At 40.3% G+C, this 27,352-nt stretch overlaps 1 protein-coding gene across 1 annotated transcript in view; it reads right to left on the bottom strand.

Moving 5' to 3' along the window:
• The window catches only part of aff2 (AF4/FMR2 family, member 2), a 164,571-nt gene that overhangs the window by 53,780 nt on the left and 83,439 nt on the right, over positions 1–27,352 (bottom strand). Inside the window, 6 exon segments of the mRNA XM_029441534.1 lie at positions 857–894; positions 11,033–11,087; positions 15,802–15,862; positions 18,141–18,177; positions 23,052–23,138; positions 26,455–26,499. Of these exon segments, the coding sequence (XP_029297394.1) occupies positions 857–894; positions 11,033–11,087; positions 15,802–15,862; positions 18,141–18,177; positions 23,052–23,138; positions 26,455–26,499 (323 nt within the window).

The following is a 27,352-nucleotide window of genomic DNA, read 5'->3' on the forward strand; positions in this document are numbered from 1 at the left end:
ACAGGTTTAATAAAAATCCAATATTACAGTCAGAGCAAAGCTCTTTATTTCAATAACACTCTGCCTTGATATTTACACATATGTTTACCATATGCTCTGTTTTTAAAAATCGGACTCACTGATCTTCTATCATTATGTATCTATGTATGATGCTGCACAGGATTTTATGTCTCAACCATAATCCCAGGTGAGCCTGCAGTAGCCCGGCTCAGATGTGGAGAGATTTATGCACTAACCTACAAATAGTGAGTATAGAGGACATCTGCTGCCTAATTTCAAATAGTATAGAGTTGATCGTGCGCGTGAGGGCTTATGACTGGGGTTATCAAGTGGGCACCTGCCATCACAGATGCTTCAGTGAATTAGAGCCACTACACCTCCAGAAAGCTTAATAGTGCTTGTATTTGCAATAACCTTCAGACATTACTAATCCAAGACAGAATCTTTGATGCACACTCTAACACTTAAACAGCAACCAGTAACCTTTATCTTTTAGATTTAACGTGATATCCACAGCCACAGTGATGTCTTTGACCTTAACAGCGCTCCAACTACAGAGAATCACTGAAACACTGACCATGGCTGCCTCAATTGTATGTTTCGGGGCAGACAGCATTTATTTATAGCTTGTTGTTTGCTTGGTATTGAAAGTCACTCCCTGACCTTATACACTGTGCCAAAGAGCCCACCAGACAATATAGAAGAATAATGCTTTAGCTAAATGTTCTCATGCAGACCACACTTTACATTTCTCCCTGCACAAACTACATCCAACACGCTTCATATACAACATGTAGATATATCATTGAGGTAAATAAATCCTAATGATACAACACAGAGAGGCCATTTGTCTTACCTTTGGGCTGTGCCTCGGACTTTGGGCTTGTCGGACACCTGTGAAGACACAGACACTGTAAGTTGTATTATTGCTTTGATTGAACTAATCAATCAATCAATACTGAGAGGATGCAGAGCATGGGTATGTTTTGCAGACATACAGGATTGTACCAGCATGTGTTTCCATAGTATTACATATGGTAATTTGATGAATTTGTTGGTGACACGAGAGCTTTAAAGATCAACACGATGATGGATGTCAGTGGATGTGTTGTCGGAACACGTTCACGTTAAGAGGCTGTTTGATGAATCCCTGACTGACAGTGACTGTGAATGATGGAACAGAGCTCTGCTTTTATTGATCCTCTAATAGTTTAATTCTATTTATTTAGTCTCCACAAACACACTCACAACAGGAGGTGTAGCAGCAACATGTACGTACAATTGTGCAGAAGGTGTAGCATTAATAAAACATTTCTAAAAATGATTTGTACTCCATATGCACTATAGTAAATAACATTGCTGATGAGACAAATACTATTGCTGTTATTAATATTACTATAACTGCTGTTAAACATGGACATTATGGAGCTATTCGGTTGATTGAGTGTTTGTTAGTTTTACCAGTTTATTATGGGATGTCTGAGTATTATTTGTCGTAATTTCTCCAAGAAAAACATGAATATTTCGAGAAAAAAAGTCCCAATTAAAAGAAAAAAGGCTTAATATTTAATAATATACTTAATATTCTTTTGGGGAAAAGTAGTAATATTTGAACAAATATTTGTTGTACTTAAAAAAAAGAAAATGGGCAAAATAAAACATATTTTTATTGTATTTTCGGGGTCTCATAAGTGGCCTGAAACAATATATAACATATCTGAATGACTAATACCACAAATAATAATAGTACGGTAAAAATATTCTTTATACAGACTTTTCAACAGGGCTAAACGCTGTATATATAGTACAGTGTATATATATACACATCTAAATATATGAAGTACCTCACAGGGAATTAAAAACTACAAAGTAAATCAGAGGGTGACTGTACTTATCGATTCAACTTGAAGACACTATCCAGCGTTTCCTTCTCACCCACTTAAACCTCCATCTCCTGACCCTCTGTTCTTCCCTCAATCTGCTCTCTTCCTCTCCGATTCATCTCAAAGAAGAAGAGGTTTTTTTTCTTGTCATTAAAATGAGAAAAAAACCTATGTTCTCTTTATCTCCTCTTCCTTTATCCTCTCCTTCCCTTGTTTCCTCCCTGCCCTCTCTCTTAACCCCAGCCTCTGCTCACTCCTTTATTTCTATTCATACTTGTCCTCCTTTCAGTAAAAGAATGGGGTGATTAAGTTAGTCAGTGAAGCCTTTCCTCCCCCCCCTCCTCCCCTCTCATCCTCCCTCCGTCAACTCAGAGTCAATTTTGTACATGACTACATCAATTACAATAACAAAACAAAAACAATAAACTCAATTTCTGCAAATATCAGACATTAATTCATCTTCAAGCACTGAAACCCAACAATTAAAATGAATTACTCAAACAAAAACAGGACATTTTTCTCGCCTCTGGCTTGTTTCTCTCTAAGAATAAGGTGATTAACTGGACCAGTCAAGGTTCTGATAGATCGATGCGTAGCTGCAGGCTGGAACAACAAGCCTCCTCAGATCTTTGGCTTTGGGAGACTTGCAGGGCTCATGGAGAGGATCTAATAAGTGAATGTATTGAGCTAGCTAGTGGCTTTACTTGGATTTAAATAAAGAACCCAACCAGTATTTATTCACTCAATCTCCTCTGTAACTACAGGGCTGCAAGTATTGTTCCTGACAAAGAGGGCAAGCTGTTTTTACCGAAAAGCAAGACAATTCAGATAAGCTTTAGAGACGTAACGCGCTCTGTATATGATTTATTTCTATTTGTCAAATCTCCATATCCTCTTCCTCTTCTTATGTGGGTGCAAGACATCTCAGCATTTCACATCAGGCCTGGCGATACAGTTTTAACAAGGCTTTAAAACGCCCCCGCACCATCTTCAACTGCAGCCAAACAATGGATCCTTCGCTCGTCTATACGGTGTCACTTTACTTTGCGTTTGACACTTTATAAAGCATTTCTAACACCTGAACAACGGGTTCAAAATCCTCAATTTCTGATGCAACTCTTGCGCGGAGGTTGCACTGCTGGAAATATAGCAGCTACTGGATTTTAACTTGTGCAAAACAAAGAGACTCTATATCCCGACATTTTAGCATCTTTCCATCGTCTGGAAGCTGGATTTAACGCAGCTGCTCCATCTCCAATATTATCTCATCTGAAATAATATTAGCCTTTACACTTGTGTGCATATCTTTTATCTTTTTCAGCTCAATAACATATCCACGCATGATCAGATAGACAAACACTCATCCTAGTTCTACACACGCGTAATACCAACCCTGTACAGCAGGTAACAGACAAAATGAACAAATGTTTTTCTTTCTCACATGTCAACCACGATGAGCTTTCTATATTCACTCTCCTGCCCTTCACCCCTTATATTTACTCAGTGACCTTTTGAACTTACTGATTGATGACTTCCTAGACCTCACACACACACACACACACACACTCTTGTTTGCTTTACTTTGTGCTGACCATCTGTTATAAGTATCTCTGTTTCAAGCTCGATTAGTAGCCTCTTTTCTAGATGCATTCAGCTGTGTCTGTTATACAGAGACCATACCACTGCACACAACCGGAGTTTAGACTCTACAATAATCCAATAAACACAATAAGACACATTTACTGTATCATAGCAACGAGTTAGCTGGTGAATACAAAGACAATGAAAAATGCATTATTACTCAAACAACTCAAGTTTGGGCTTCTTTAATTAAAATTGTGCTTCAAACTGTGTTTTGACCCTTGTCTTGGTGTCCTTGGGTTCTCTACTAACATCCACACAAACTGTATTTCCAGCCTTTACATCTGTGTATACCAGCTAGCAGCATTCCTTGTCTTGGTGCAATACGCCACCAACTCCTGATCAGTGCAGTGGAATGAAACCATCAATAGGAGTATAACGTTGTCCGCACGCTCATACTGCTTCATGTGTGTTCTCCTGTGCATGCACAAGTTAACAAAATGATGGCCCACTCATGAAATCAATGCTCTACAGCAGGGGTGTCAAACTCATTTTAGTTCAGGGTCCACATGCAGCACAATTTAATCTCAAGTGGGCCGGACCAGTAGCATCACAGCATAATAACCTATAAATAACAACAACTCCAAATCTTTCCCTTCGTTTTAGTGAAAAAAATTACAAGTACATTCTGAAAATGTTCAAACTTAATCTTTTTACAAAACATTATGAACAACCTGACATTTCTTAAGAAACAAAAGGTGCAATTTCAACAATATTATTAGTTTATCATTTACACATGTGTGTTACAATTTACAGATCACAGTATATCTACAAAGGCTTTTACTTTATGATCAAAACAACACATTTTTACACTTTGCAAAGTCATCCCGCGGGCCGGATTGGATCCTCTGGCGGACCGGTTTTGACCCGCGGGCCGCATGTTTGACACCCCTGAAGAATACAGATATTATGCCAGGGTTTCCTGCAGTATTTTTACAGTGTTGGTAAAAATGTCCGCTGGAGGACAGTAGATGTGTGTGGTGGACCCCCCCTTCTGTGTCACATGCAGGCTCATTAGACAATACCTCCCCCCATCTGTGTATCTCCACCCACGGTTTGAGAAGTACCTTTGCAAAGGTGCAGCATGTTATTCTCCAAAGCCAATCAGAGCAGACTGGGCATTTCTTGGGAAGGGGGGGGGGGGCTTAAAGAGGCAGTGTTGTAGGTAGAGGGTGAATACAGATGTTTTCAGACAGACAGTTCGAGAAAAACAATATGTTTTTTGAACATTAAAGACATGTTCAAATAGAAATCCAAAATACTGGTATGAAAGTGAAAATGAGCATAATGTGTCCCCTTTAAGTTTGATGTATTATGAATTATATACCTCTAAATATGTTTGCAGCTAGCTGACTGTGCCACAGTGTAGTAGACATGCATGTGTTCCTCAGTGTGCTGGACATTTTTCCCAGCTGCATCTGTATTTTTATATAAAGACAGAGCTTTTAAGCTTGACTTTGCTCTGACCAAGGTGATCTGTCATCGTAAGCTCGCAGAAAGGAAAAGAGAGAAATGCAGGGAGATAGAGAGACAAAGGACAGTCCTGCAACGGTAATTGGGTTGCTGTTTTTCCGTCAGTTTCTAAAGTCATTAGGAACATCTCTCTCTTTCCTACCATCTCTCGTTTCCTGTCCTCTTTTCCCTCTCTCTTCCATCTCTCCTTCCTCTGCTCTTTCTTTCAATTCCCTCCTCTCCTCCGTCTCTTTGCTCTGTGCCAAAAACATATTCATCATACTCCTCTGCTGCCCTCACAGCGTTGTGCCTCAGCATACTAATGACAGTGTGTAGCTGTGTGTGTGAGAGAGAGACTGTCAACATGTGTTTATAGTTATGTGTTTGGTGGCGTAAATGCTTGTGAGTATAAGTCGGCATGTGTACACTGTATGTGCTTGTATTTGTGTATTTGATTAAGAGTGAGTGTGTGTTTGTGTTGTGTTTTACTTCAGGCTATAAAAGCTTGATAATACACCATGCCCTCATTTGCTATAAGCCTGTTAACAGCATGCACAGAATAAATGCCACTGAATCCATCTGAGCCTGTCTCCCTCTGCATCGCTCTCGTTCTATCTCTTTGTTTCTCACTCCGTTTCTTTTCTTTCCATCTTTCCCTCTCTTTATCTTCGCCTCCTGCATTGTTATCAGTCTGTCTCGTCTTCCTTTCTCTCCCCCTTATTCACTTTTACCTTTTCATCTCTGGTTATGTTGATCACACCCCATGTCTGTGTCATCCAAAGAGAAAGAGATTGACGACAAGATATAAATACAGAGGGGGAATGTTTGAGACATTTTGGGAAACTTTCCCAAAGAACACACAGTGAAATACTTCTTATCCTGCGTCTCTGTGTTAACTGTCTCTTGCATGTAAACAAAGTCTCTGATTTCTATTCCTGTAAAACATTCAAATATTTGTGATGACTCCTCGAGAGCGTATACACACAATCCAAATACGGTTTGCAGCCACTAGCTAACCCCATCATCATTATAAAACCGCACTTGGCCGTTAGCTTGTGGGTTGTAGTAGCTAGCAGAGCGATGCCACAGTATGATGTCTGTGATTGGGTCTCCAGGCCTAAAAACTTGGTTTAGCCACTTTTAGTCAAAGCACTTCTTAGTGAAACAGAATATGTGGGGTGGAGTACAGCTACGAGAGGGATTTCAATGAATCATTTAGATTTGAATGGACTGCTTAAACACTGCTAATGCTGCATTTCCACTGCATGGTACAGCTCAGCTCAACTCAACTTGTTTTGTTTTTAACAAAAGTTGTAGATAGTACAGCCCTTTTATCAGTACCACCTCGGTCTAGGTCTCAAGCGAGCTGAGCCGATACCAAAAGGTGGAGTTAAAACACTGCAGTCAGAGAGAAGCGTCACTAGCACGACGCGGGACATCCAGCACAAACCAGCGTTTCTTCAATAGATTGAGCGAGTGTCGCGTTGAAGATGACGTCGCGGTAGTTTCACGAGATGTTCTATAACGACCGGCTGAGAATCCCGCCTACACTGATGGGGTTCTATCCACAGTTGAAATACAAAACAGAGAAAAGCACCGGGTACCAAAAGTGCGTCGAGTCGAGCCGAACCATGCAGTGGAAATACAGGTTTAGTGGACATAGCGATACGGAGCTGTAGAGGACCTCCACCTACTGTACATCTGCCTCCCCCACGTTGCAAGATGAGGAGGCAGAAGATGACGAAGAAATGAATAAATTAGACCTCAATCCAAACACGCACCTCCCACTACAGTATGACACGGCGCTGCTAGGGGCTACAACCCACTAGCTAACAGTCAGCTGCGGTTTCATACGATGATACAAATCACATTAGATCGGATACATTATGTAAGTTTAAGATGAGTCATTATATATATTTTTGATGTTTTACAGTAAGAGAGAAAAGAGGGATTTCGATATTACATGTAAAGAGGGATAAAGGCATTGCGATGCACTTGAGACAGAACAGTGAGAGAAATCCAGAATAAGAATGAATTGTATCCTATTTCATGCCGTCTACTCAACCAGATACTAAGAGTAATCGTAATGCAAAGCCCTCATTAAGGAAGCCACTTGCTACAGTTCTCAATCCACTCTAACTATCTGCAATTAACAGATCTACTTTCAGCATAATTATAATAACTAAAACCACCATAAATTACCTGCCATCATTTATAATTATAACATGTACCATCATTGTAATTATACAATCAGAAGGGCAGCTAGAAGAGGATGAGGGGAATCGATATGTTTTCATTAACAGAAAATATCTGCTAGACTCTTTGATGAGCGCTGATATCAGTCCGCACAGTCGGGGAGAGGGCAGCAGCACGACCCCCACCGACTGCTTTGAACCCATCTCTGGCATCATTAGTGGCTGATGATAGTGATTAGAGGAGGGAAGGCCACTGCGCCAATTTCCACACCAAAAAACAAGAAAGAAGAGCGGGACAACCGCGGGGAGCCCCGGAGTGACAAACCTCTTCGGCCAACGGACACTGAACTAAACGTGGGGAAAAATCCTTTTGGATAAAAGACCAACATGATGCATAACATCGCCAAGAGTTGTCACTATCAGACAAATGATGCCGAACGTATGGACTTTCAAAGTTTGAGATTCTGACCTTAAATTATTACATTATTAAAATGTGTGTTTTAGCCCCCAAACTATAGATCAGGGGGGGGAACCTTTTTCCTATCAAGGGCCATTTTATTTTTTACATCCTTCGAGGGCCATACTAATTATTGAACTCATAACCTCTGACGCAGCCCATTCATTTCACCTTTCTTTTATGCTGTGCAAAAAAGCAACTTTTTTATCCATGTATCTTTCTGTTTTATCAGAATCCTTTATTAGTCCCACAACGGGGAAATGTATCTTGTCACAGCAAAAGAACGATGAAGTAAAAAGGCAGTACACAATAATTAAATATAATAAAAAATAATATAAGTACCAAGAGGTTGATAGAAAATAAAGTGAGTATTGCAGCAGTGGTGGAACAGTCTGTTCTTGGTGTGGGGGTCTACCTCTCTATCTCTCCATGTTGTTATGTTACGCTCTGCAGAGAGCTGCTTGTTGGGCCAAACTCCACCGAAGAGCGTTAACTTTATCCAAACACTCGTCCTTTCAGCTCGTGCAGTTCGGCATGTTTTGTGCTGTAATGACGCTCAAGATTATTTTTAATCACCGCAAGTACGTCCGCACAAACTAGACACACTGGCCTTTTACTTCCACAAAGAAATAATCGTTCGTCCATTTCTCCTGGAAAGTGGAACATTCCACATCCACCTTTCTCTTTGTTACACTCGCCATGTTGCGTTCACTGATGTCAACGACCGTCTCGTTTAATATTTAAGTTTTTTGACATGACGTGGCCACGTGATGACACGTTCCGCTCGTGTTGTGTTCAAGGACCTTGACCGTGGCCAGGAAAAACAGTCAGTCGCCCGTTTAAAATATTGGCGTCTAGTTTTTTTTGCTAGTGGATTTTTTTTGCGGGCGTTTTACGAACTACCTCGAGGGCCGGATCAAATGGTCTCCCGGGCCGTATACGACCCGGAGGCCGGAGGTTACCCACCCCTGCTATAGAGCCTACCCGTGTGCCACCCACATAATTAGAGACTTCAAGCATCTTTAATTACAATCAACTAATAATTTGATCACAAAAATGATAAGAACACTCCAAGACACTCTCTTTTTAATAAATTAAAATGCCTTTATTATATGGCATAGTCACGTTAGACCTAAGAGGGTTTGTTTTTGGGTTCAACATGACTATGTCATTACAAAAAGACATTATAATTGTTTAAAGAGAGAGTGTCTTGGAGTTTGTGTCTACATATATTCTCATCCAAAGAGCATCTTAAACGCACTCAGGATGAACTCAGACCTAATAGTTCAAACTATAAAGAAAAGGCTATGATAACTTGATGATTTACATTTGCATTCAAATGGTGCTTTACAAAACTTAAAGTAGAACATTAATAATACAATCGTCACTCGTAAAAAGACACATCTGAGAGCTCCATCTGTTAAACTGTTGGTTGGACTTTAGTTCATTTCATGCACCGATTTCTTTAAATGATTATTTCTCCTTTTTCTTTTCTAATTTTACTTTTTTTCAACTCATAATTTATACATCACATGATTGTGATGTTTTTTGTATTTTCATTTTATTTTGTTAAATGATCTATAAACCAGGTAAAGCTGGAAATAGAATAAAATAGAAATAGAAAAAACTGCAGGCAAGATTGTGAGTATAAGTTGCTGAACTGAAATAAAAACTAAGTTAAAAAACAAAAACAGTAAAAGTGTAGTTATTCAGGTGGCATACTCCACACACATTTCATCATCCTTCCATGATTGCATTCAGACCAGCGCTGCATATTACCTGAGGCATCATGTTTGACAGATGAACAGTTTGCTCTGCGGTCCTCATCCCTCACATGATTAATATATTATATGTATTAGAATGATAATACATCTTGAACAAAGCAATTCTTTTGAAGATCCCAACTGGAATTCTTGTTTGGTGTTTGTAACTTTAGTGGCACTGGTCAACACTTCGGGACAGAAAGACTTCTCCTGAACACCCGTTACGTTTATACAGTTTATGAAGCTTTCCAAGTGGGCACACTGAACAATCAAATTGAAAAGCTAATTTATGGGAAAGTAATGCTTTGAATGCGACAAAGTATACACTTCGACCGGCTAGTGTAAACTCACAGCCTATTAGAAGAGGAGTCTTTTTCAACAGTGAAACTCGAGCTGTTACAGTCTTAACTTTTTACGACGTCAGTGTAACTGGAATTCTTTGCCCGAATTTGTTGACCACAAAAGGTCTTCCTCAGGTTTCTGCACATCGCTGCACAGTGACTGGTATAGACAATATGTGTTTGAACCGTTGTGTTATCCATGTAGATAATAAAAGAAGAATTGGAAAGAAGATAGCAATGTGCAGATGTGTTTTTTTGTGCAGGTTATTGATACGTGGCACTTGCAAAGGAAATCACACATGTGCCTCCTTATGATGGTTATTACGATTGCTTTCACATAATTACCTGTTGTCGTAGCAGAACGCTGGTGGGTGTTGTGCCTGCTGCTCGCTGTTAGTCAACATATCACCAGCTTGGGGTGCCGTGGTGGCCTAAGGGTTACGATCCTTACCATTAATTGCCGTGTCGGGTCCATGTAGGGACTGTTGTTGCATGTCCACATCTCTCTCTGTGCTCTGTTATCTCTCTACTGTCAGCTTCCAAGTTTGTTTGTGTCCCACTTTCCTTAACGGGGGAAGAGTTTACTAAATGATTTATTGGGTATTGTGTCTTTTATAAACTATTTATATTCTAGGTGTTGACCCTTGATCCCTATGAAGTCGCACAGGTTGGTGACATGCTTTGACCTGAGTAGCGGAGGATTGAAAGTTACCTTGAGTAAGTCGTGGTGTTACCTCCACCAAAGAGGTTATATTCTCAGTTCGGTTTGTTTGTCGGTCAGCAGGATTATAGAAAAACTACTGGCCTGATTTGTATGACACTTGGTGGAAGGGTGTAGCGTGGGTCGAGGAAGAACTCGGCTCCAAATCAGAGGGCGGGTACACAAATTATTTTTCGCCTATGGAAACAGCCTTAGTGGTGGTCTGCCCTCTCCAGGTGCCCTTCTAACTTATTGTTTGTGATGCCAACTGCTGTCAGTTTCACCAAAAACTCACTGATTAGTTGGATTACTCTTCTGTAAAACGTTATCATATCTGACAAAATCATTTAGTCACAAACATAACAAAAGCAGCTTGACGCTGGTTGGATGCATGGATCAAGTGATGGAGTAAATATTAGCAGTAAATAAGAGGAGGAATGGATGCTTTCAGAATTGAGAGTTAAACTGACTTCTGGACCGATGAATGACTCAGTAAATGTCACAAATACAAAGATGAACTTAATGTCATGGATGTGAATGGAGGACAGATGGAGCGAAGGATTGATTTTGCACAGAGAGATATGAATGAACGGAGCTCACCTGCTGTTCGGCCTCTTCTTCGTCGCTGCTGATCTTCAGGTCATCCTCCAGCATTCTGCACGGAGACAAAGGGGCACCTGTTGTATTATTACGGCCCTGAACGTCCCCCGTCCCCCCCACCCTGGTTGCTTGCATTAGGTCGGATATGACGACTCGTGATTTGCGATTCCCTTTGAAGAACCTTTCTGGCAAACCGATTAATTACACAGAAAAAGCAGCGCTGGTTCCTGTTGGGGAATGGGGAAGTGGACAGTGGATGGAGCAATTAATCGCTAAACAAATCGTACCAGATGTTCGGTCTTTACAGCTCGCTGAGGAAAGCCAGATTGTTTTTTCACCTGGAAAACTTTCTGTCTGACAACCGCTGACCTACGGCCAAGAATTCCTGGGGAACAAAGTGGACGAGCTCGGCTGAGATCGGTCCCTCCGTCAGGATCGTGTACGCATAAGTTCTATTAAGAAAAAAGACCCGCTTAATGTTCTGTTTTCTTTATGAGACTTATTGGTTTTATTCTCCCCGTGTTAGAGATGAAATTCTAACAATACAGATGCATGCAGGCCGTGATAAAGATATACGAGACACAGTCGATAACATGACCCCCCTCAGAGCATCACCTGCTCCTTACCGCACAAATTATTCAGTATTTATGTGCTGTGCATCGGCAAGCTCCCATGTTTTATTGCTTTATATAAACCTTCCACACAAACTACTGTTATTTTTAAGCTGGCACTGCTATTGTTATGACAGGAGAATCCCCTAAAGGGATTTTTACTGCCTTGCGAACCACTCTTGTCAGTGCCTGTACCGCTAAAAAAAACACTCCCCAGTGTTGTGGTGTTTTCAGATGGGGCCGTACCAGTCGTGAATAACTGAAGCACAATAAGAAAAAAGCTTTGCAGATAAGGGGCACGGCGCAGTACGCGGCGATGATAGATATGTTTGAATGAATGAATAATGGATTCATGTTTTATTTCATAAGAAGGGACAGATGGAGAGAGGGAGATAGCGAGTGAGATGGAGATGATGACGGAGAGTGAATAGAGAGAGAGGACAGGAAGCATGGAGGGGAAGGGAATAAAATGCGAGCGAGTGTAGGACAGACGCAGCCAGATATAAATGAGTTATGGACTAAAGCATCGTGACACGCGGAGCTCAGAAAGCACAGCGCCACATTTCTACAAGTATTTAATTGCCGTCATAAAATGGAGTCTTTATTTCTTAAAGTACAGCGGCAGTAGAGCTCCATTACTTGCGGAAGTTTGTCTGAGAGGATGTTAATATTTTCCGAAGCTAAATCAAAGCCGCACTCAGCTAATGACTGATTGCTCAACACGGCGATGAAGAGAATTTCAGATGTACTGCAAAACAAAACGCACACATAAATCGCTTACAGGGAAAACTCTCAAACTAAACAAGATTCTCCCAATTCATTTCCACAATCAACATTTATGTAGACCGGCTCACAGCCTGTATTCTGTCCCTCATTGCAACACAGAGGTCTGTGTTATCCTCACTTACTACATTCTGTTCCATCATTGCTGCACTGACTCCCGCACAGATCAAAGGTCATTGATGCTTTGATTTTCTGTACTCTATTCACCGTCTTTTTATGTTCATCATGACTCCAAAAACATTTTCCTTTATTTCAAAGTGTGCCAAAAACTGTGAAACCCATAACCTGGTGTGGCAGAAGGTTAGTCTATGGCCAACCTGCGGGGTCGCAACCCTAACAAGAGACACAGCGGGTCACAACATGGTTAAAAGAATAGTGAAGCACAAACTGAAAGATTGTTAGATGGAAATCTCTCACTCTTATAAAATGTTTGAATTTCCTTTGATGGAAGTGTTCTCTGGACCTAAGCACACGCCTATATTTCATTATACATTAGGAAAGGACTGTGGTCCCATGTAGCACAACCAAGTATGTGGTATCTATGAACTCATAGCAAGTTGAACATCAGAGACATTAATTAAACACAATGTTAGCGTGTTTCCTGACAATCAATACAAGTCAAAGTATTTAGATACAGTACTTGCCTATATGTCCGTACCAGATTGAAAGACTTTGGACTAATAAGAACAAATGTTTCCTTATCATATTACATATGGTCTTTGGGCACAAATGGGGGCTGTCACAAACCAAAGAGGTTAGGGGCCACTGGTCTAAGGATACAGTCAGGAACACACGTGCACAAACCTATAGCAGGTGGATAGAAGTTGCTTCATGTGTTTCCGTGTGTGCAAACTTGCTGCGTTGGATGATTATTCAGAAATTGAATCTGAGACACTGTATTATTTCTTAAGTTGCCAAACACACAACACAAGCAGCAGGATCGGTACGTTTGAAGCTGTGCGTTAGAATTGTTTTGTGCTTCTAGCTGAGGCCTCATTGGCTATTCTCACTCACACTGTGCCTTGTTGTCCAAGGAAAACATGTATCTGTATTGTAAAAAGATCTCTCCCTGTTTACAACTGGAAGCATGAGAGAATGAACCATCAGATGTGTTGGTAATGTTGAAATGTTATTGGAAATGTACAGTAACAGTACAGTTACAAAGCTTGCATTGCCTTGAATGCAATCTTTTTATAGTCTTTATAGCATTTTCTTTTTTTATTGCTTCTTATATTTTGTTATAATATATTTTATATGAATTTTATATTTGTTATTTTTCTTTAAAAGTATTTCACACGATTGTAAAACCGGAGTGACAATAAACACCTTGAATAATTGTTGCATTGCACTCACTTGGCAGACGATACAATAAGTGCATTCACACCCCAACTTGTAATAAAGTGTTAGAGAGCAACACCAGCACAACAACACCGGCTTCTTGTTGTCCTCCTGACCTGTCACCTGTTACTTGGTGACAAAGCCTCAGAGTCTGTGTTCTTTACACACTGAAGCCCGACAGAGAAGTGAACCCGGGTCGTGTTAGTGCCTTGCTGGGGAGGCGACACTGTGCAGGGCCCCGTGTGAGACGGTAACAGTGCTGCTGTTAGAGAGCGCAGCGATAACAAAAGCAGGAACTGGGTTGTTCTGCTGCTGCCGGCAGGTGAGACGACCATGCTGCAGACTGAGCCAACACAAAAGCCGGTTGGACTAGACAAGAGTCTTCTTCGCTTCTTCCGCTCTGTTACATACATGTTGTCTCCACGTCATGTGATCGGAGTGTAATGAAAGGTACAGGGCTCTCTGATCTGATGAAAGAAAAACACTTTTGTTCCTAATGTGGCGTTAAGGTACGTAACCTATTTGCAGGGATTACTGTTGGATGAGTTTTCTATAATGGGCGGACATAGTTAACATTTAGTAAAGAATACAGCAATTAGCCCCAACAGCACAATTACTCTAGAATAAGACGAGCTCGGCCTATTCATTATCCCAAACATTATACGCTGTTGAGCATCACAGGGAAAACAGAGAAGAGCCCTAATTGCTGCAGTAAACTAGGCATTGTTTTTAACCAATAACAATTATTTCATCCCAATAAACAAAGCAGCATTCTTGCTTTAATACAAGATGGGGAAAAATACACCTCAGGGCAAACAATAGTAATCAAAAGAAATAGGCTTATCAGCTTTGGAGGCAAACTAGTGTACAAAGCCACAGAAAGCACTCCAGCTGCAGCAGACATCATCCTAATGGAGATATAATGAACTGTGTAGCAACCCAAAGAGGAGGACATGAGAGTTTACATGTTGACCTCCTGCTGAATTACTGCAAACTATTTGACTGCAATGACTCTTTCTTTAAACGCAGGATTTTTGCTTCATCTCTTAGCCATCAAGTCTTTTTCATTTCTGCACATTTTTGACATGGTGCTTGCCACATTTCTGCTCCTTTTATTAATTAGCTTTCATCAAATGTTTAAATAATGCATTGCACTTGAAAACTCTCATTTAATATGACAGTGGATAGAGCGAAGATCCTCTTCCCCAGATGAATAAAGAAATTAAACATTTGGAGGAAAGTAAAAACGAACAGTTTTGGGTTTTAAGTCACACTCGTGGGTTTAGGTAATATTCTGATAGACAAATAGAGTGCGGATAGTTTACTTAAGTAAAAGTAGTACAAATACTGCATTCAAAATGTAACTTAAAAGTATAAAAGTATTAGCATTGAAATATACTTAAAATAAAAGCAAAAGTCCCATTTCAGAATGATAAATATTATAATATTGAATTATAATTATTGACGCACTTTTCCTTTGTGTGTCTCATTTTGGAAAAGCTAAAGGCCGAGCTTCCGTGGTCACAGTTACTAAGTTATGATTCCCAAATCACTCTTCGGGTGGAAGGGGGTTAGTAAACCGTCAATTTCTTTAAAATAATAATATATAATATAATATAATAATAATAATAATAATAATAATAATAATAATAATAAAAAAAAGATTTCTTCTGTGGTCGAGCGCAGGATAAATCAGGGTCGTCAGGCGGATTCAAAAACCAAGATTTCTTCCTTTCCCATCTCCCCCGGCCATGAATCCTGGTGTACAGCTGTGTGAGTGAAGTGGAGTGGGGCCAGAGATGTTGCAATATGCTCCTGGCTCACGTTAAATTAATGTAGCTGCACTTTCCACGCTCTGATCCACACACAATCTTTTTTTCCTCCTACTAGCAGTGAATTTCATCCAAGAGTCAAGCTTAATTTTACCTTGAGGCAAACGCAGCAGCGGGTCAGAAATGCTCTGTTCATGTGCGTGCGTGTGTGTGTGTGTGTGTGTGTGTGTGTGTGTGTGTGTGTGTCAGGGAGGGTGATACTCACGACTTCTGTGGTGCTGTTGGTGGTTTCGCAGCAGGCTTGTTAGCTGATACAGTACATCGCTCTGCAACACAACAGAGGACATTCAAGCATCACTGTTTTGCACGTGTCTGGGTTTGTGTGTTGATTGCTTTTTGACAAGGAGCCGAACTCAAATCACTGTAGACGTGCGTTACTATTGTCACGCTGGAAAACACGACACTCTGCTCCACTGTTATTTAATTAGCATGTGTGTGTGTGTGTGTGTGTGTGTGTGTGTGTGTGTTATTTTGCTTTGCTGTGGTAACAGGAGTTTGGGTAAAAACTCAAACTTGTGACTGCAATGCTCTGCCTGACAAATGTTGAGGTGATGATTTATTTTCCAAATGGATATACAGACCTTTAGAGCAGAACCCTTTTACTGTATTTTATATTCTAGTCATGTTGTGTTTCTTCTGTTCATATCAGAGAGAAAACCCGCCAGTGGGGAAATATTTCAGCTTCATACCCATCACAAACATCTCAAAACACTACAAGATGGGGGTTAACAGCAGAGCACCAGTTCAAACAAGCTTGTGATGATCTGATGCCCACGAGCCTTAATGCAGCAGTGGGAAAAATAATGAAATATATCATGAGACAAAGAGATCCTTCTATACATTGATATACGAACAGTATATGTATGTTCAGGCAGCTATCCCTTCAATATCTCGTCTTGTATTAGAATCAATGGGCAGGTTTAAGGCACTAGTGGATTTATAGGATCTGCATCAATGTAACGAATTATCTTAATTGGCGGTAATTTAAAGGGCAACTCCACCAAACCTGTGAGAACTGTTGTGTAATAAATATTACAAATATGACATTTTCTATTATCTTTATCTGGACCCTGAATCTGTAATAACGTTTTGAATGATCGTTTGATTACTTTGCCAAATAGAAGAAAATAACCGTGTCAAAATAACATTTTTCCCTCAAAAACCTCAACACTCCCTTGTTTGTGGTTATCTGGACGACAGAAGTCTCACGTTTGTAACGACGTAAAGCAGGAGTGTGAAATGTGTAAGACGTGGTCATCACCAGCCAGCGAGGGACTAAATGAAAGATGCAAATAATCTGTTTACACATGATCTGTATCTGGATAATAACATTTGATATAAGAGCCTTTGCATTTACACCTGCTATTTCAACCCCGTCACCCTACAAAAATGACTAAACTGCATTTTTATTGTCCGAGGGAAACATGTTTTATCCCGGGTTAAGGTCGCAGTATTAAACATGTGGTTATCGTTGTCAATTAAAACAAAAATGCAACAAAACCACTTTAGGTTAGCTTTAGGGAACAAAACATGCTTTGGCTTAAATAAGTATGTTTGTTACGTTATTTCAGGTAAATTCTAATAAATCAGCACTGACTTTTGGTTTTCCACGGGACACAAATGGTCCAAAACTTACACACTCCGGGAGAAAATATTGACAATTCAGTTTCATTGTATAGGAAAGTAATTCTGAGTAGAGCAGGCTGGGTATTAATAAGTGTTATTATCATTATCGTCTACGTTGTGATCAGATGTCAAAGTGTAAACTAGTTGTGCAGGGCTGGTGCATCTGTCAACAAACATGGAAATAATGCCATTAAAAGGCTCCATTCATCGTTAAATCACTTGGTCAGTCTATCAATCTTACAGATGTGTTTTTAGTTATCCAGATCTATAGTTTGTATGTTAATGCCTAACGTGTGTAAATGAGACGTAGAAGTCGAGCAGAAAACTTCCCCATCAGCTTATTTAGTCTTTAAACAAATAAATTATTAACTATATAATGATATATATCAATATCAGAGTAAAATGACATGTGCTGTGACTGAACATTTTATTCACATTTCCCACTTCTGAGTCGATGCTATCGGTTCAATCAGCAGCCTCATGAGCAGTCTGTGCTCCACTCACCACTTAAGTGTGAGCTCGGGATGAGATGATCCAAAATGTGTAATTGTCCATGAATGGCAGCAAATCACAGTCTGCTGTGTTTCAGTGCCCACATTGAAATGCTGACTGACAAAGTGTGTGTTCCTATGGGTGAGCATCCTTGCTGCTTTCAATATTAAAAAAAAACATGAACTCCACAATCAATCACACCAATTTAACCATGTGTGTAAAAGCCATGTTTGTCTGATTATTTGTTCGGATGAACACAGAAAGATAAAAGCAAAGGTTTTGCAGCTGTGGCTCCTGTAGCTATGAATTCATTTGAACATCAAGCTGCTTTTTCTCACATTTCTTCTGGGTGGTATTGCCTTTATGGCCTCTCCAGTGTTAATTACCATAGAGCTAGTGTGTGAGAGTGGATGCTGGGAAACTTACTCTGGGTGTTGTAGCCTGAGGTCACATGCTGTGACTCCTGGAGAGGGAGAGAGAAAGCCAGAGGGCGATGAGTTGAATGAATAAACCAACAGATGTCATTATTGATTTCACAGCAGTACAACGATGCCATTACACAGAATTCAGATCCTCTCATCTCCCCGCGTCGACGCTGCACCTCATTCTTAAAACTCAGTGGCAGGATTAGTGTGACGCTGGGGGCTGAAAGCGCCACAACAGTCTTTCCTAATTTATTAACTACCGGGTCAGATTTACTGCTTCTGTGTATTTCTTTTAACATCCTCACCAATGTGATGTTTTGCATATTAAAAAATGATTCATAAAAGCATTGAAAAACACCTGCTGTTTCAGTCACACTATGACTGAGATAAATGTCGAATATAACATTTATGTTGGTTTTAATGTGACAAATACCGCCACTATTTACATTACAAGGTGTCATAAAGCATTGTTTGTGGAAACTTTTCCAACATCTATCTCCTGAAGTGGCCATTCTTTAGTCCCCGCTTCTTATTGTGTCTCAGTCTTTGGTGATTACTGTTGTCGTGTTCCTGCACTTCACTTCTCCAACGTCACCTGTTAACAAACAGCGTGGGTGCTACTTCAATGTCATTCCCTTGAAATTTCTGCAGGTGAAGTTTGGCTTTCTGTAAATGCCGTGCTTTTGCTTTGAGTGTTCAGCCCTGGTTGTTATCACTGTTCATGTTGAAAAATGTTTTTCATGAACAGTAAATAATTTGCTGCATGCCACAGACTTTTTCTAAGGCAAACAGAGATGGAATAACACGTTTCTAAAATAGGAAATGGAAAAGCTTTCTTTAACTGGAGGTGAAAATGTTCTTTCAGTGATGATTGAGAGGAGCCAAACAAACATGAGTACAACTTTCTAATAAGGGACAATTTTGCTGAAGGCGTAGTCGCACCAGCATTTAAAACGCTAAAACTTTGCAGCTAAATCAAGTTATTCTAATTTAATCGCTAGACTCACTTGAAGGAATGAGTAAAAAAAAAAGTCCCGTCTAGTTCGCCATATTTAACCAATAGCGAGCCATCCTGAACACGCTGACCTTTGACGGAACAGAGGGTTTGGATGGAGGATGCTACTTTAGCTTATTAGCTGAACTTTATTAAACCTTCTCCGCAGACGAGGCATGCTTTGCAGACAGTTATGAGACAGAACTCAATGGTAGAAATATGTTTTTGGAATAAAATGATTGAACTTATTTTCCTGTTAGTAACAGGGCAAAGCGCTTGGGGAGCTATTCTAAATACTTAGCATTAGCATGTTCCCTACTGGTTTATGCATTATTGGTTAGCTTGTCAGTAGGGTTGGGTTTTTAGCAATTATTATTTATTACAATTATATAATTTTATTGAGCTAATTTATTTATTTATAGCAAGTTAGAATCACTGCTCAGTGGGCAGCTGGCACAGTCACAGTCACACAGTCACTATGTCACCAAACTTTGCAAAGACAAACTAACGTTGTGTGGCCGTTACTTATAATGGGTTTGTAAGTAAGTAAGTTGTAATTAATGCTTTCTTAATGGTTAATAATAATACTTTACTAATGCTTTCTAGATCAGTTGTAATGAATTAATTTGAAGACATTTTGGGTTGCCAGATTGTGAATAATCTGTCTGGCTGGTGGGTTTTAGCCAACGCATTAACAAAGTCATGAATGAGTTTGAACACATTGTAATAATCCATCAAGTCTGCAGGGAAATTAAGTCAATAAATACTAAGCCACAGATTATAATGGACACAGATTTCTTTTTTTACAATAATATTACAGCAAAATATAATAAATTGCAGATTTACACAAGTGTAAATGATTGTGCAATGTTTAAGGTATTATTAATGCTTTATTAATAAATGAACTAAATCAGCACCTGATCAACTAAAAAGACGAATCAAGTGTCCTGTTGGAGGATAAACTCCAGCCAAAGTAATTTATTCCAACCTGGCAACCCAAAATGTGTTCTTATCAATGGCTAACAACTGACTATAAGGCAGTGGTTCTCAACCTTTTTTGGGCCAGCACCCCCCTATCCATTATCCAGGGTTAGGTAAATAAAATGTACGCTTCCTTTTTGTCTCCCCTGAATTCTAATGTTGATTATTATTCTGTTTGTGTTATTCTAATTATTATTCTTAGTATTTATAATTTATATAACATTGATTATATTAATTTAGTATTTAAATTCTTATAATATTTTTCTTATTATTAGGCGGCTATATTATGTTATTATGAAAACTCAAATTCTCTGAGATTGAAGTTACATAATAAAATTTCAAAATAATAATAAATATTATATTATTAAACAAATGTTTTGTTGTTTTTACCTTCAATTGCCCTAATACACCATGTACCCAGGGAGCAAACAAAGACATTTTATTAAGAAGTGTTAAACAAATGCAACGGTAAAAAGATTAAAACTTTAATCTGTGCCATAGATTGCAGCCAATCAGAGACGGGTCAGACATTCAAACTGTAACCAGTGTTAAACACAGCAGCCTCAGAAATGTGAAACAATTTGCACTCTCGATAAACGAGCACAAAGGAACAAGTCTGAGGCGCTGCCCACCCAACAGTTAGCTCTGCTATAACGTTAGCTCTGCTGGTGTTAGCTCTGCCGATGTTAGCTCTACTGGTGTTAGCTCTGCCGATGTTAGCTCTACTGGTGTTAGCTCTGCATGTGTTAGCTCTGCTGGTGTTAGCTCTGCCGATGTTAGCTCTACTGGTGTTAGCTCTGCATGTGTTAGCTCTGCTGGTGTTAGCTCTGCTGGTGTTAGCCCTGCTGGTGTTAGCTCTGCTGTTTGCTCTGCTGTTTGCTCTGCTGGTGTTAGCTCTGCCGATGTTAGCTCTACTGGTGTTAGCTCTGCTGGTGTTAGCTCTGCTGGTGTTAGCTCTGCTATAACGTTAGCTCTACTAGTGTTAGCTCTGCTGGTGTTAGCCCTGCTGGTGTTAGCTCTACTAGGTGTTAGCTCTGCTGGTGTTAGCCCTGCTGGTGTTAGCTCTACTGGTGTTAGCTCTGCTGGTGTTAGCCCTGCTGGTGTTAGCTCTGCTGATGTTAGCTCTGCTGGTGTTAGCTCTGCTACTACGAGCAGCCAGAGTGCAGCTCGTCTGCTGATGGTCCAAGTCCCGACCAGAGTGTTAATGTTTTAACATTAATTCAGATTAGTTTTATTCATGGTGTATCTTTGGAATAACATTAATGCTTTCGAACAGTGGTGGCTGAGGGGGACGGTGCTTGTTTTTGTTTTTCAAGCAGCACTTTATCGCTCAGCAAAATAAAAATAAAAGTCTAAAAACACACAATGTTAACTTTATTCAAACGCACTCGACTCGTCCTTTCAGCTTGTGCAGTTTGGCATGTGTCGTGCTGTAATGCAGCTCGAGAGCCTTTTTCATGACCGCAAGCACGTCCACACAAACACTGGCCTTTTACTTCCACAAAGAAATAATCGTTCGTCCATTTCTCCTGGAACATTCCGCATCCACTTTTCTCTTTGTTAAACTCGCCATGCTGCGTTCGCTGATGTCAATGACCGTCTCGTTTAATATTGAAGTTTTTGACATGACGTGACAACGTGATGACACGTTCCGCTCGTGTTGTGTTCAAGGACCCTGACCTTGGACAGGAAAAACAGTCAGTCGCCGGTTATATTCTATATCTGACTAGATTTGGATTTATTTTTTGCGTGTGGTTAGGAACTCGCGGGCCATACACACAAACGCCCCCCAAAGACATGTGAACCTCTGAACGCCCTCTGGGGGGGGGCGCTGCCGCCCCCGCTGAGAACCCCTGCTATAAAGCCTGAGATTTATTAACATTTATTAAGGCCATTAAATACAAATGAAAAAAGACATTTATAAAGAGTGCCTGCCTGGTTTGAAAGCGGTACCCAAAGATTTAATATTCAAATATTTACAGCTACAGCTTCCCTCTTCAAGAATATGTCCACGTCCTCACAGCTCTGGACTCACACAGTAAGGAGGAGAATTAAACATGCAGTACTTCATTAACATCGTAATTTCATTGGCTGTCACTTGCGCCACCACGCAGGATGAGGCAACAGTAATCTGATTCTATCACAGCAATCACAGCTGCCGTGAATTTATGATTCACATCTAATTAGCAGACTGAAGATTCTCAGTGACAGACTGAACTTAGTTTTATAATGAGCCACCAATACATGTGGGAGTTTAAGTGAGTTGGGTTTTCAACACTTTCACATCTTTTTCCACTCACTGATTCGTGCATAACTAAAGGAAGGGATGTAGTGAAAGCAGATGATAACAGCATTTAAAGGTTCTATATACGGCATTCAGAGCATTGATATAGTAGAAAACAACTCTTTGTGATGTTTAGATATAGAGGAGTGATGTCGTCCTGAGCAGAGAATGAAGTCGCTCGCCCTCTGATAAAGATGCTACACTAATAATATTAGTATTATAACATTTGTAGATTTAGATTCCAGGGCTGGCTGCGGAGGATTGTTTCTGACTCGAGTGATCCAAACATTTCCAGTAACTCCCGAGCGTTGTAAAGTCCAAAAGTCAACATTTATTGAAAGCAGATCTATAATTCACAGCATGTTTTTATCCATATTTGTTGCCTTTCAAAAACTATTTTTTCGGTCCAAAAATGGTTTGCTCTCCTGCTTGCCGCTTACTAAGGGAGGCTGGCACTTGTTTTAACTGGGCGGTCTAACTATTACATTTATATAACCACAATAACAGTCATGACGTCAAAAAATATAATGACTATTATAAAAATATGACATTCGGTACAGCCCTACTATTGAGCCTTAATGTGAGCAGACACATTTTACTTTGGTGAATTTGAGGAGTCTGTAGTGGGACAAAGACAGAGGACTCATACTAACCTTATTTGGAATGGGGAACTTGGTCTGATCCGCCTTCCCAGGAGTGTGTATGGCAGTGAGAGGAGGAGGCCAGGAATGTGTCATCTCCTAAATACACAAACACACACATTTGTATTACATACACATCATTTATGAACATGTAGTAGTGCAAACTAAATACAACTCACAATAAATGTGAGTTTGCCTTCGTGTGGAAAGTACCTGGCGAATAACAATGACGACTAAAGTTGAGCAAATTTGAGCAAAGGGACTGCTTATGCAACATCTTATATGCAAAGGAGTGGAGTCAGCATTTAAATCAAGGTTGAGCTGAGGAGTCCCCATCAGAGTGGACTTTAATATATCTTATAGCGCAAACTGAGAGGAGCGTGGGGAGTTGGTGGCACACTCAGGAATCAGTGTACTGAGAGTGAACTAAGTGCAGAGTTGTTGAATTACCAAAATAAAAGCTGACTCCAGTTGGTTGCATTACAGCTGAGCAGCAGCAGCAACAGCAGCAGCAGCAGCAGCAGCATCCCAATTCAATTATTCTAATCACAGTCCTCTCAGTTGAATTCTAGTCTCAATATGTACAAGCTTTAATTAGTTAACAAGATAAGCATATGTACATGTGTGTGTGCGTGTGTGTGTGTGTGTGTGTGTGTCACAGCTATATAATCTGTTAAATATTGGTTGTTTCTCTTTCTCATATCAGTGGAGAGATAGTACCGCATACAGTATGGGGAAATCTGCTCAAAAAGCAAAGTGACGCAAAATGTTAATTTAAGCACTCTCATCAGCATTTGCAACTATTTTCAGGCTCCATCTGTAAATAAATACTTCACACACACACACACACACACACACACACATGTTCACACACACACACACACACACACACATGTTCACACTCACACACTCTGCCATACATCAGGTCACTTGGTCAGAGGGCTTGATAGGTCACTGACATCACAACTTCCCATCATGCACCTCTTCATGCCCCTCAGGAGTGGATGACTCACATTCCTCAGATGACTCATGTTTTCGTGTGTGTGTGTGTGTGTGTGTGTGTGTGTGTGTGTGTGTGTGTGTGTGTGTAAGGCTGTGTGTACAAGTGAGCTGGATGTTTTTGAAGATTCATCCCTCCTGATGGTGTGTGTGTGTGTGCATCTGCACATGTAATTTAATATGTGTGTGTGTGTGTCTATAAATATGTTATTACTGTTATTGTATGTCGGTCACCCGATCACACAGACATTAACATAGACCCACATGTCTCTGTTGTTTTAGAGGTATTACCTACTAGTCGTATTATCCATCATCTACCATCTTTAATGCCTTAATATATGGGTGCATGAGCAGGGGCGCGTCCAGGATCAGGTGGCACAGGGGGGACCATGAATCAGTCAGGGAGGGGGGCACATTGGAAATCAGAAAATTCCATCAGAAATAAATACAGCGTTGAAAATTGTCTTAGAAAACATTGAGCATGATCATCGGGCTCTGGAGCAGTGCCCTGTGCCCTTATACAGGTGTATTACATGAAACACTGCACAAGACATGGACTCGGCAGGTACTCTAAACCTATGGCGTTGGGGGAGCACCAGAGGGGGGGCAATCATATTTCATCATCATTATCTGGTGCCTGAAGAGCAGACTGCTTAAAAACTTCTATAAAGCTGTAAACATGTTTTAAACTGACCCCCGGCAAATCATAAGAAATGGATGTCAATGTAAAGGGTTGCTTCACCCAATTTACAGAAACAAGCTCCCGTGGTATTTATCAATGAAGATAGTTTAGATTTTTTTCATTAGGATTTCTGAATCCACCTTGACCTTGAGGGGTGTGAATCTTTTGATTCTGGATTCAAAATGGATTCTGGATTCAGTACATCGGGGGGGGTTCATTTCAGGATCTACTCCAGTCTGCTGTGCGCTTAAAAAGACGGGGCGGCATGATGGCATGAAAGCAGAGTAATGTGCCCCAACCATCCATACAATGGCCGTTACTTTGGATAATCCACAGCTCTCACAGTACACAGTTTTTATCGGGACTACTTCTTCAGTTGAAAGTTCCAATGAGAAAAGTTGAGGTTTGTGTGTTTTTCAATGTGTGCTGTGTTACCATCCATCACCTCCATATTTGGGTGGCAGGAGAAATCTAAAAACGTTTGACACGTAAAATGCAAAACTATCTGCATGACTACACGTCATTAATCTGGTTGAACTGAGCCTTTAAACACAACCTGGTTCATTGTTCTTCTGGTTAGAGACCATGAGGTAATGCATTCTGATATAGAAAATAAAACCCAAGGTGGAGGCAACAAAGAGGTAGGTTATTCGCTTATAGTGCATCCTTGGTTTGCCTAAGATCCATCTTTATAGTTCGGATAATGCTACTCGTCCATAGTTACCATATTATTAACATGAATTCATCTATGGGAGACACAGAAATGATTTCTATCATATCATATGGTGGTTCAAATGGTTCAAACATTGCAAAAAAGTCAAAAGTCTTTTGAAGGCTTGAAGTGAGTCTGAGTGGCTTTATCTCAGCACACAATATCTGATACACACTGTTACCTTGAATTGTGAAAACATCCAAAACAACAATGTTTCTGTGACAACCGACAACAGCTTGTAGCTGTGCCGTCACAGAAAGGGAAAAAATGAACCTCGGGCCTCCGCTCCGATTCACCTCACCTCACATTCTGAACTCCCAGATCTTTCCACTTGACACGGCTAAAAAAACACAGACTGAATTCAATAGCGCACCGATATTATTGACAAAGGCTTTTCATGCACAGCGCACACTATCTGTCACACTGCCTGTTGGCCAGCATATTGATTTGTGAAAGTGAGAGAGAGAGGTGAGTGACAGAGGGCAGGGAGGGATGAAGAGAGGAAGAAAGACAATGTAACAAAGGAGGAAGAGAGAGAGAGAGACTAATACAGAGAGGAAAGAAAGAGATAACTTCACAGAGTCTGAGAAAGTCCTTGTCTTAACAGCTGCAAGAAGAATTGTGGGAAAACATTTCTGTTTTGACATCGCCAGAAAAGGCAGAAAAGAGGGGAAAACATTTTCCTTGATGTCATTTTGATGACATGCAGATAGGAAAAGAGGATAGAGAGAGATGAACGGAGGGAAAAGGAGAGGAGAAACTTGTGGAAAAGGTTTGTGCATGAAGTCATCCTATAAACACAAAAACTTGAATAATAATTGACCTGAGCCAACAGATCCCCCCCCCCCCCCGTCCTTTCTTCCTAACATCACTCTCTGGAGAGAGACGAAGGTCTTTGTGAGCAAACAGAAAACAGCTGATAATCAGTGCAATTACTCTGTGTGTGTGTGTGTGTGTGTGTGTGTGTGTGTGTGTGTGTGTGTGTGTGTGTGTGTGCATGCGTGCGTGTCCATGCAACATACCCGCAGAATCTCTTCAACACAGCTGGAGTCATTTGGTAGGCTGACCTGGAGAGAACAAAGAGAGAAGAGAGAGAGACTTCAACACTATTTTTAGCAACATTACTTTACATGTGAAACAGCAGAAACAGAGCGTTTCAGGCAATGAAAAGTAAAGCAGATTCACCCACACCACAGTCAAAATTGACCATTCTCTACACCCCGTTCCCCTCCCGTCAGTCTTTCTGTTCTCACATGGCACATCTGCAGTTTACAACAATACTTGTGGCAGATTCCCAGACGCAGACCATTGATTTTGCCGGACAGCTTTAACCAGCTGATTTAATTAGCTGTATTTAGCCAGCAAATTAAAAAACCTAACAGCTTATATCGTCATGAGTTTGTTGACAACGCAGAGTTTTTCATGTTTCCAGCGACTCGTTTAATAGAACCCTGTCAACAGGTATTAAATATGTTCTCGATGCTACATGCATAATAACGGGCTCGAAGACTGAGGCTGAAAAGCCCCGTGTCCCAGCAAGACATGTTATGCCAAATAAAATAGCAGTTTTGTGTTGCAGTGTAGAGCTAGAGTCTAGTGCCAGTATCTTGGGTTTGATCAGACTGTTGTTTCGCTGTATGTGACTTATGTGTCAGCTCATGTTGCTGGGGTTGTTGGAGTGTAAACTTAAACGGCAGGACATAGGTAACACGTGGTGTTAGATTTGTTTTTTAATTTAGTTTTTTTTACCATATTTAGTGAACCTCATCCCTTTGTTTTAGTTGACTAAAAGTCTGGGCATTTTAGTCTCATCTTAGTCTTGAAAACCATATTGAACATTTCAGTCTATCTAATCCGGCCTAAATATCCTCTTCTTTCCCAAACTCTGTTGTTGTCATTGTTAACTTTAACTTTAACTTA

This window comes from Cottoperca gobio, chromosome 10 (genome assembly GCF_900634415.1).
Source record: "Cottoperca gobio chromosome 10, fCotGob3.1, whole genome shotgun sequence".
NCBI classification, from domain to species: domain Eukaryota; kingdom Metazoa; phylum Chordata; class Actinopteri; order Perciformes; family Bovichtidae; genus Cottoperca; species Cottoperca gobio.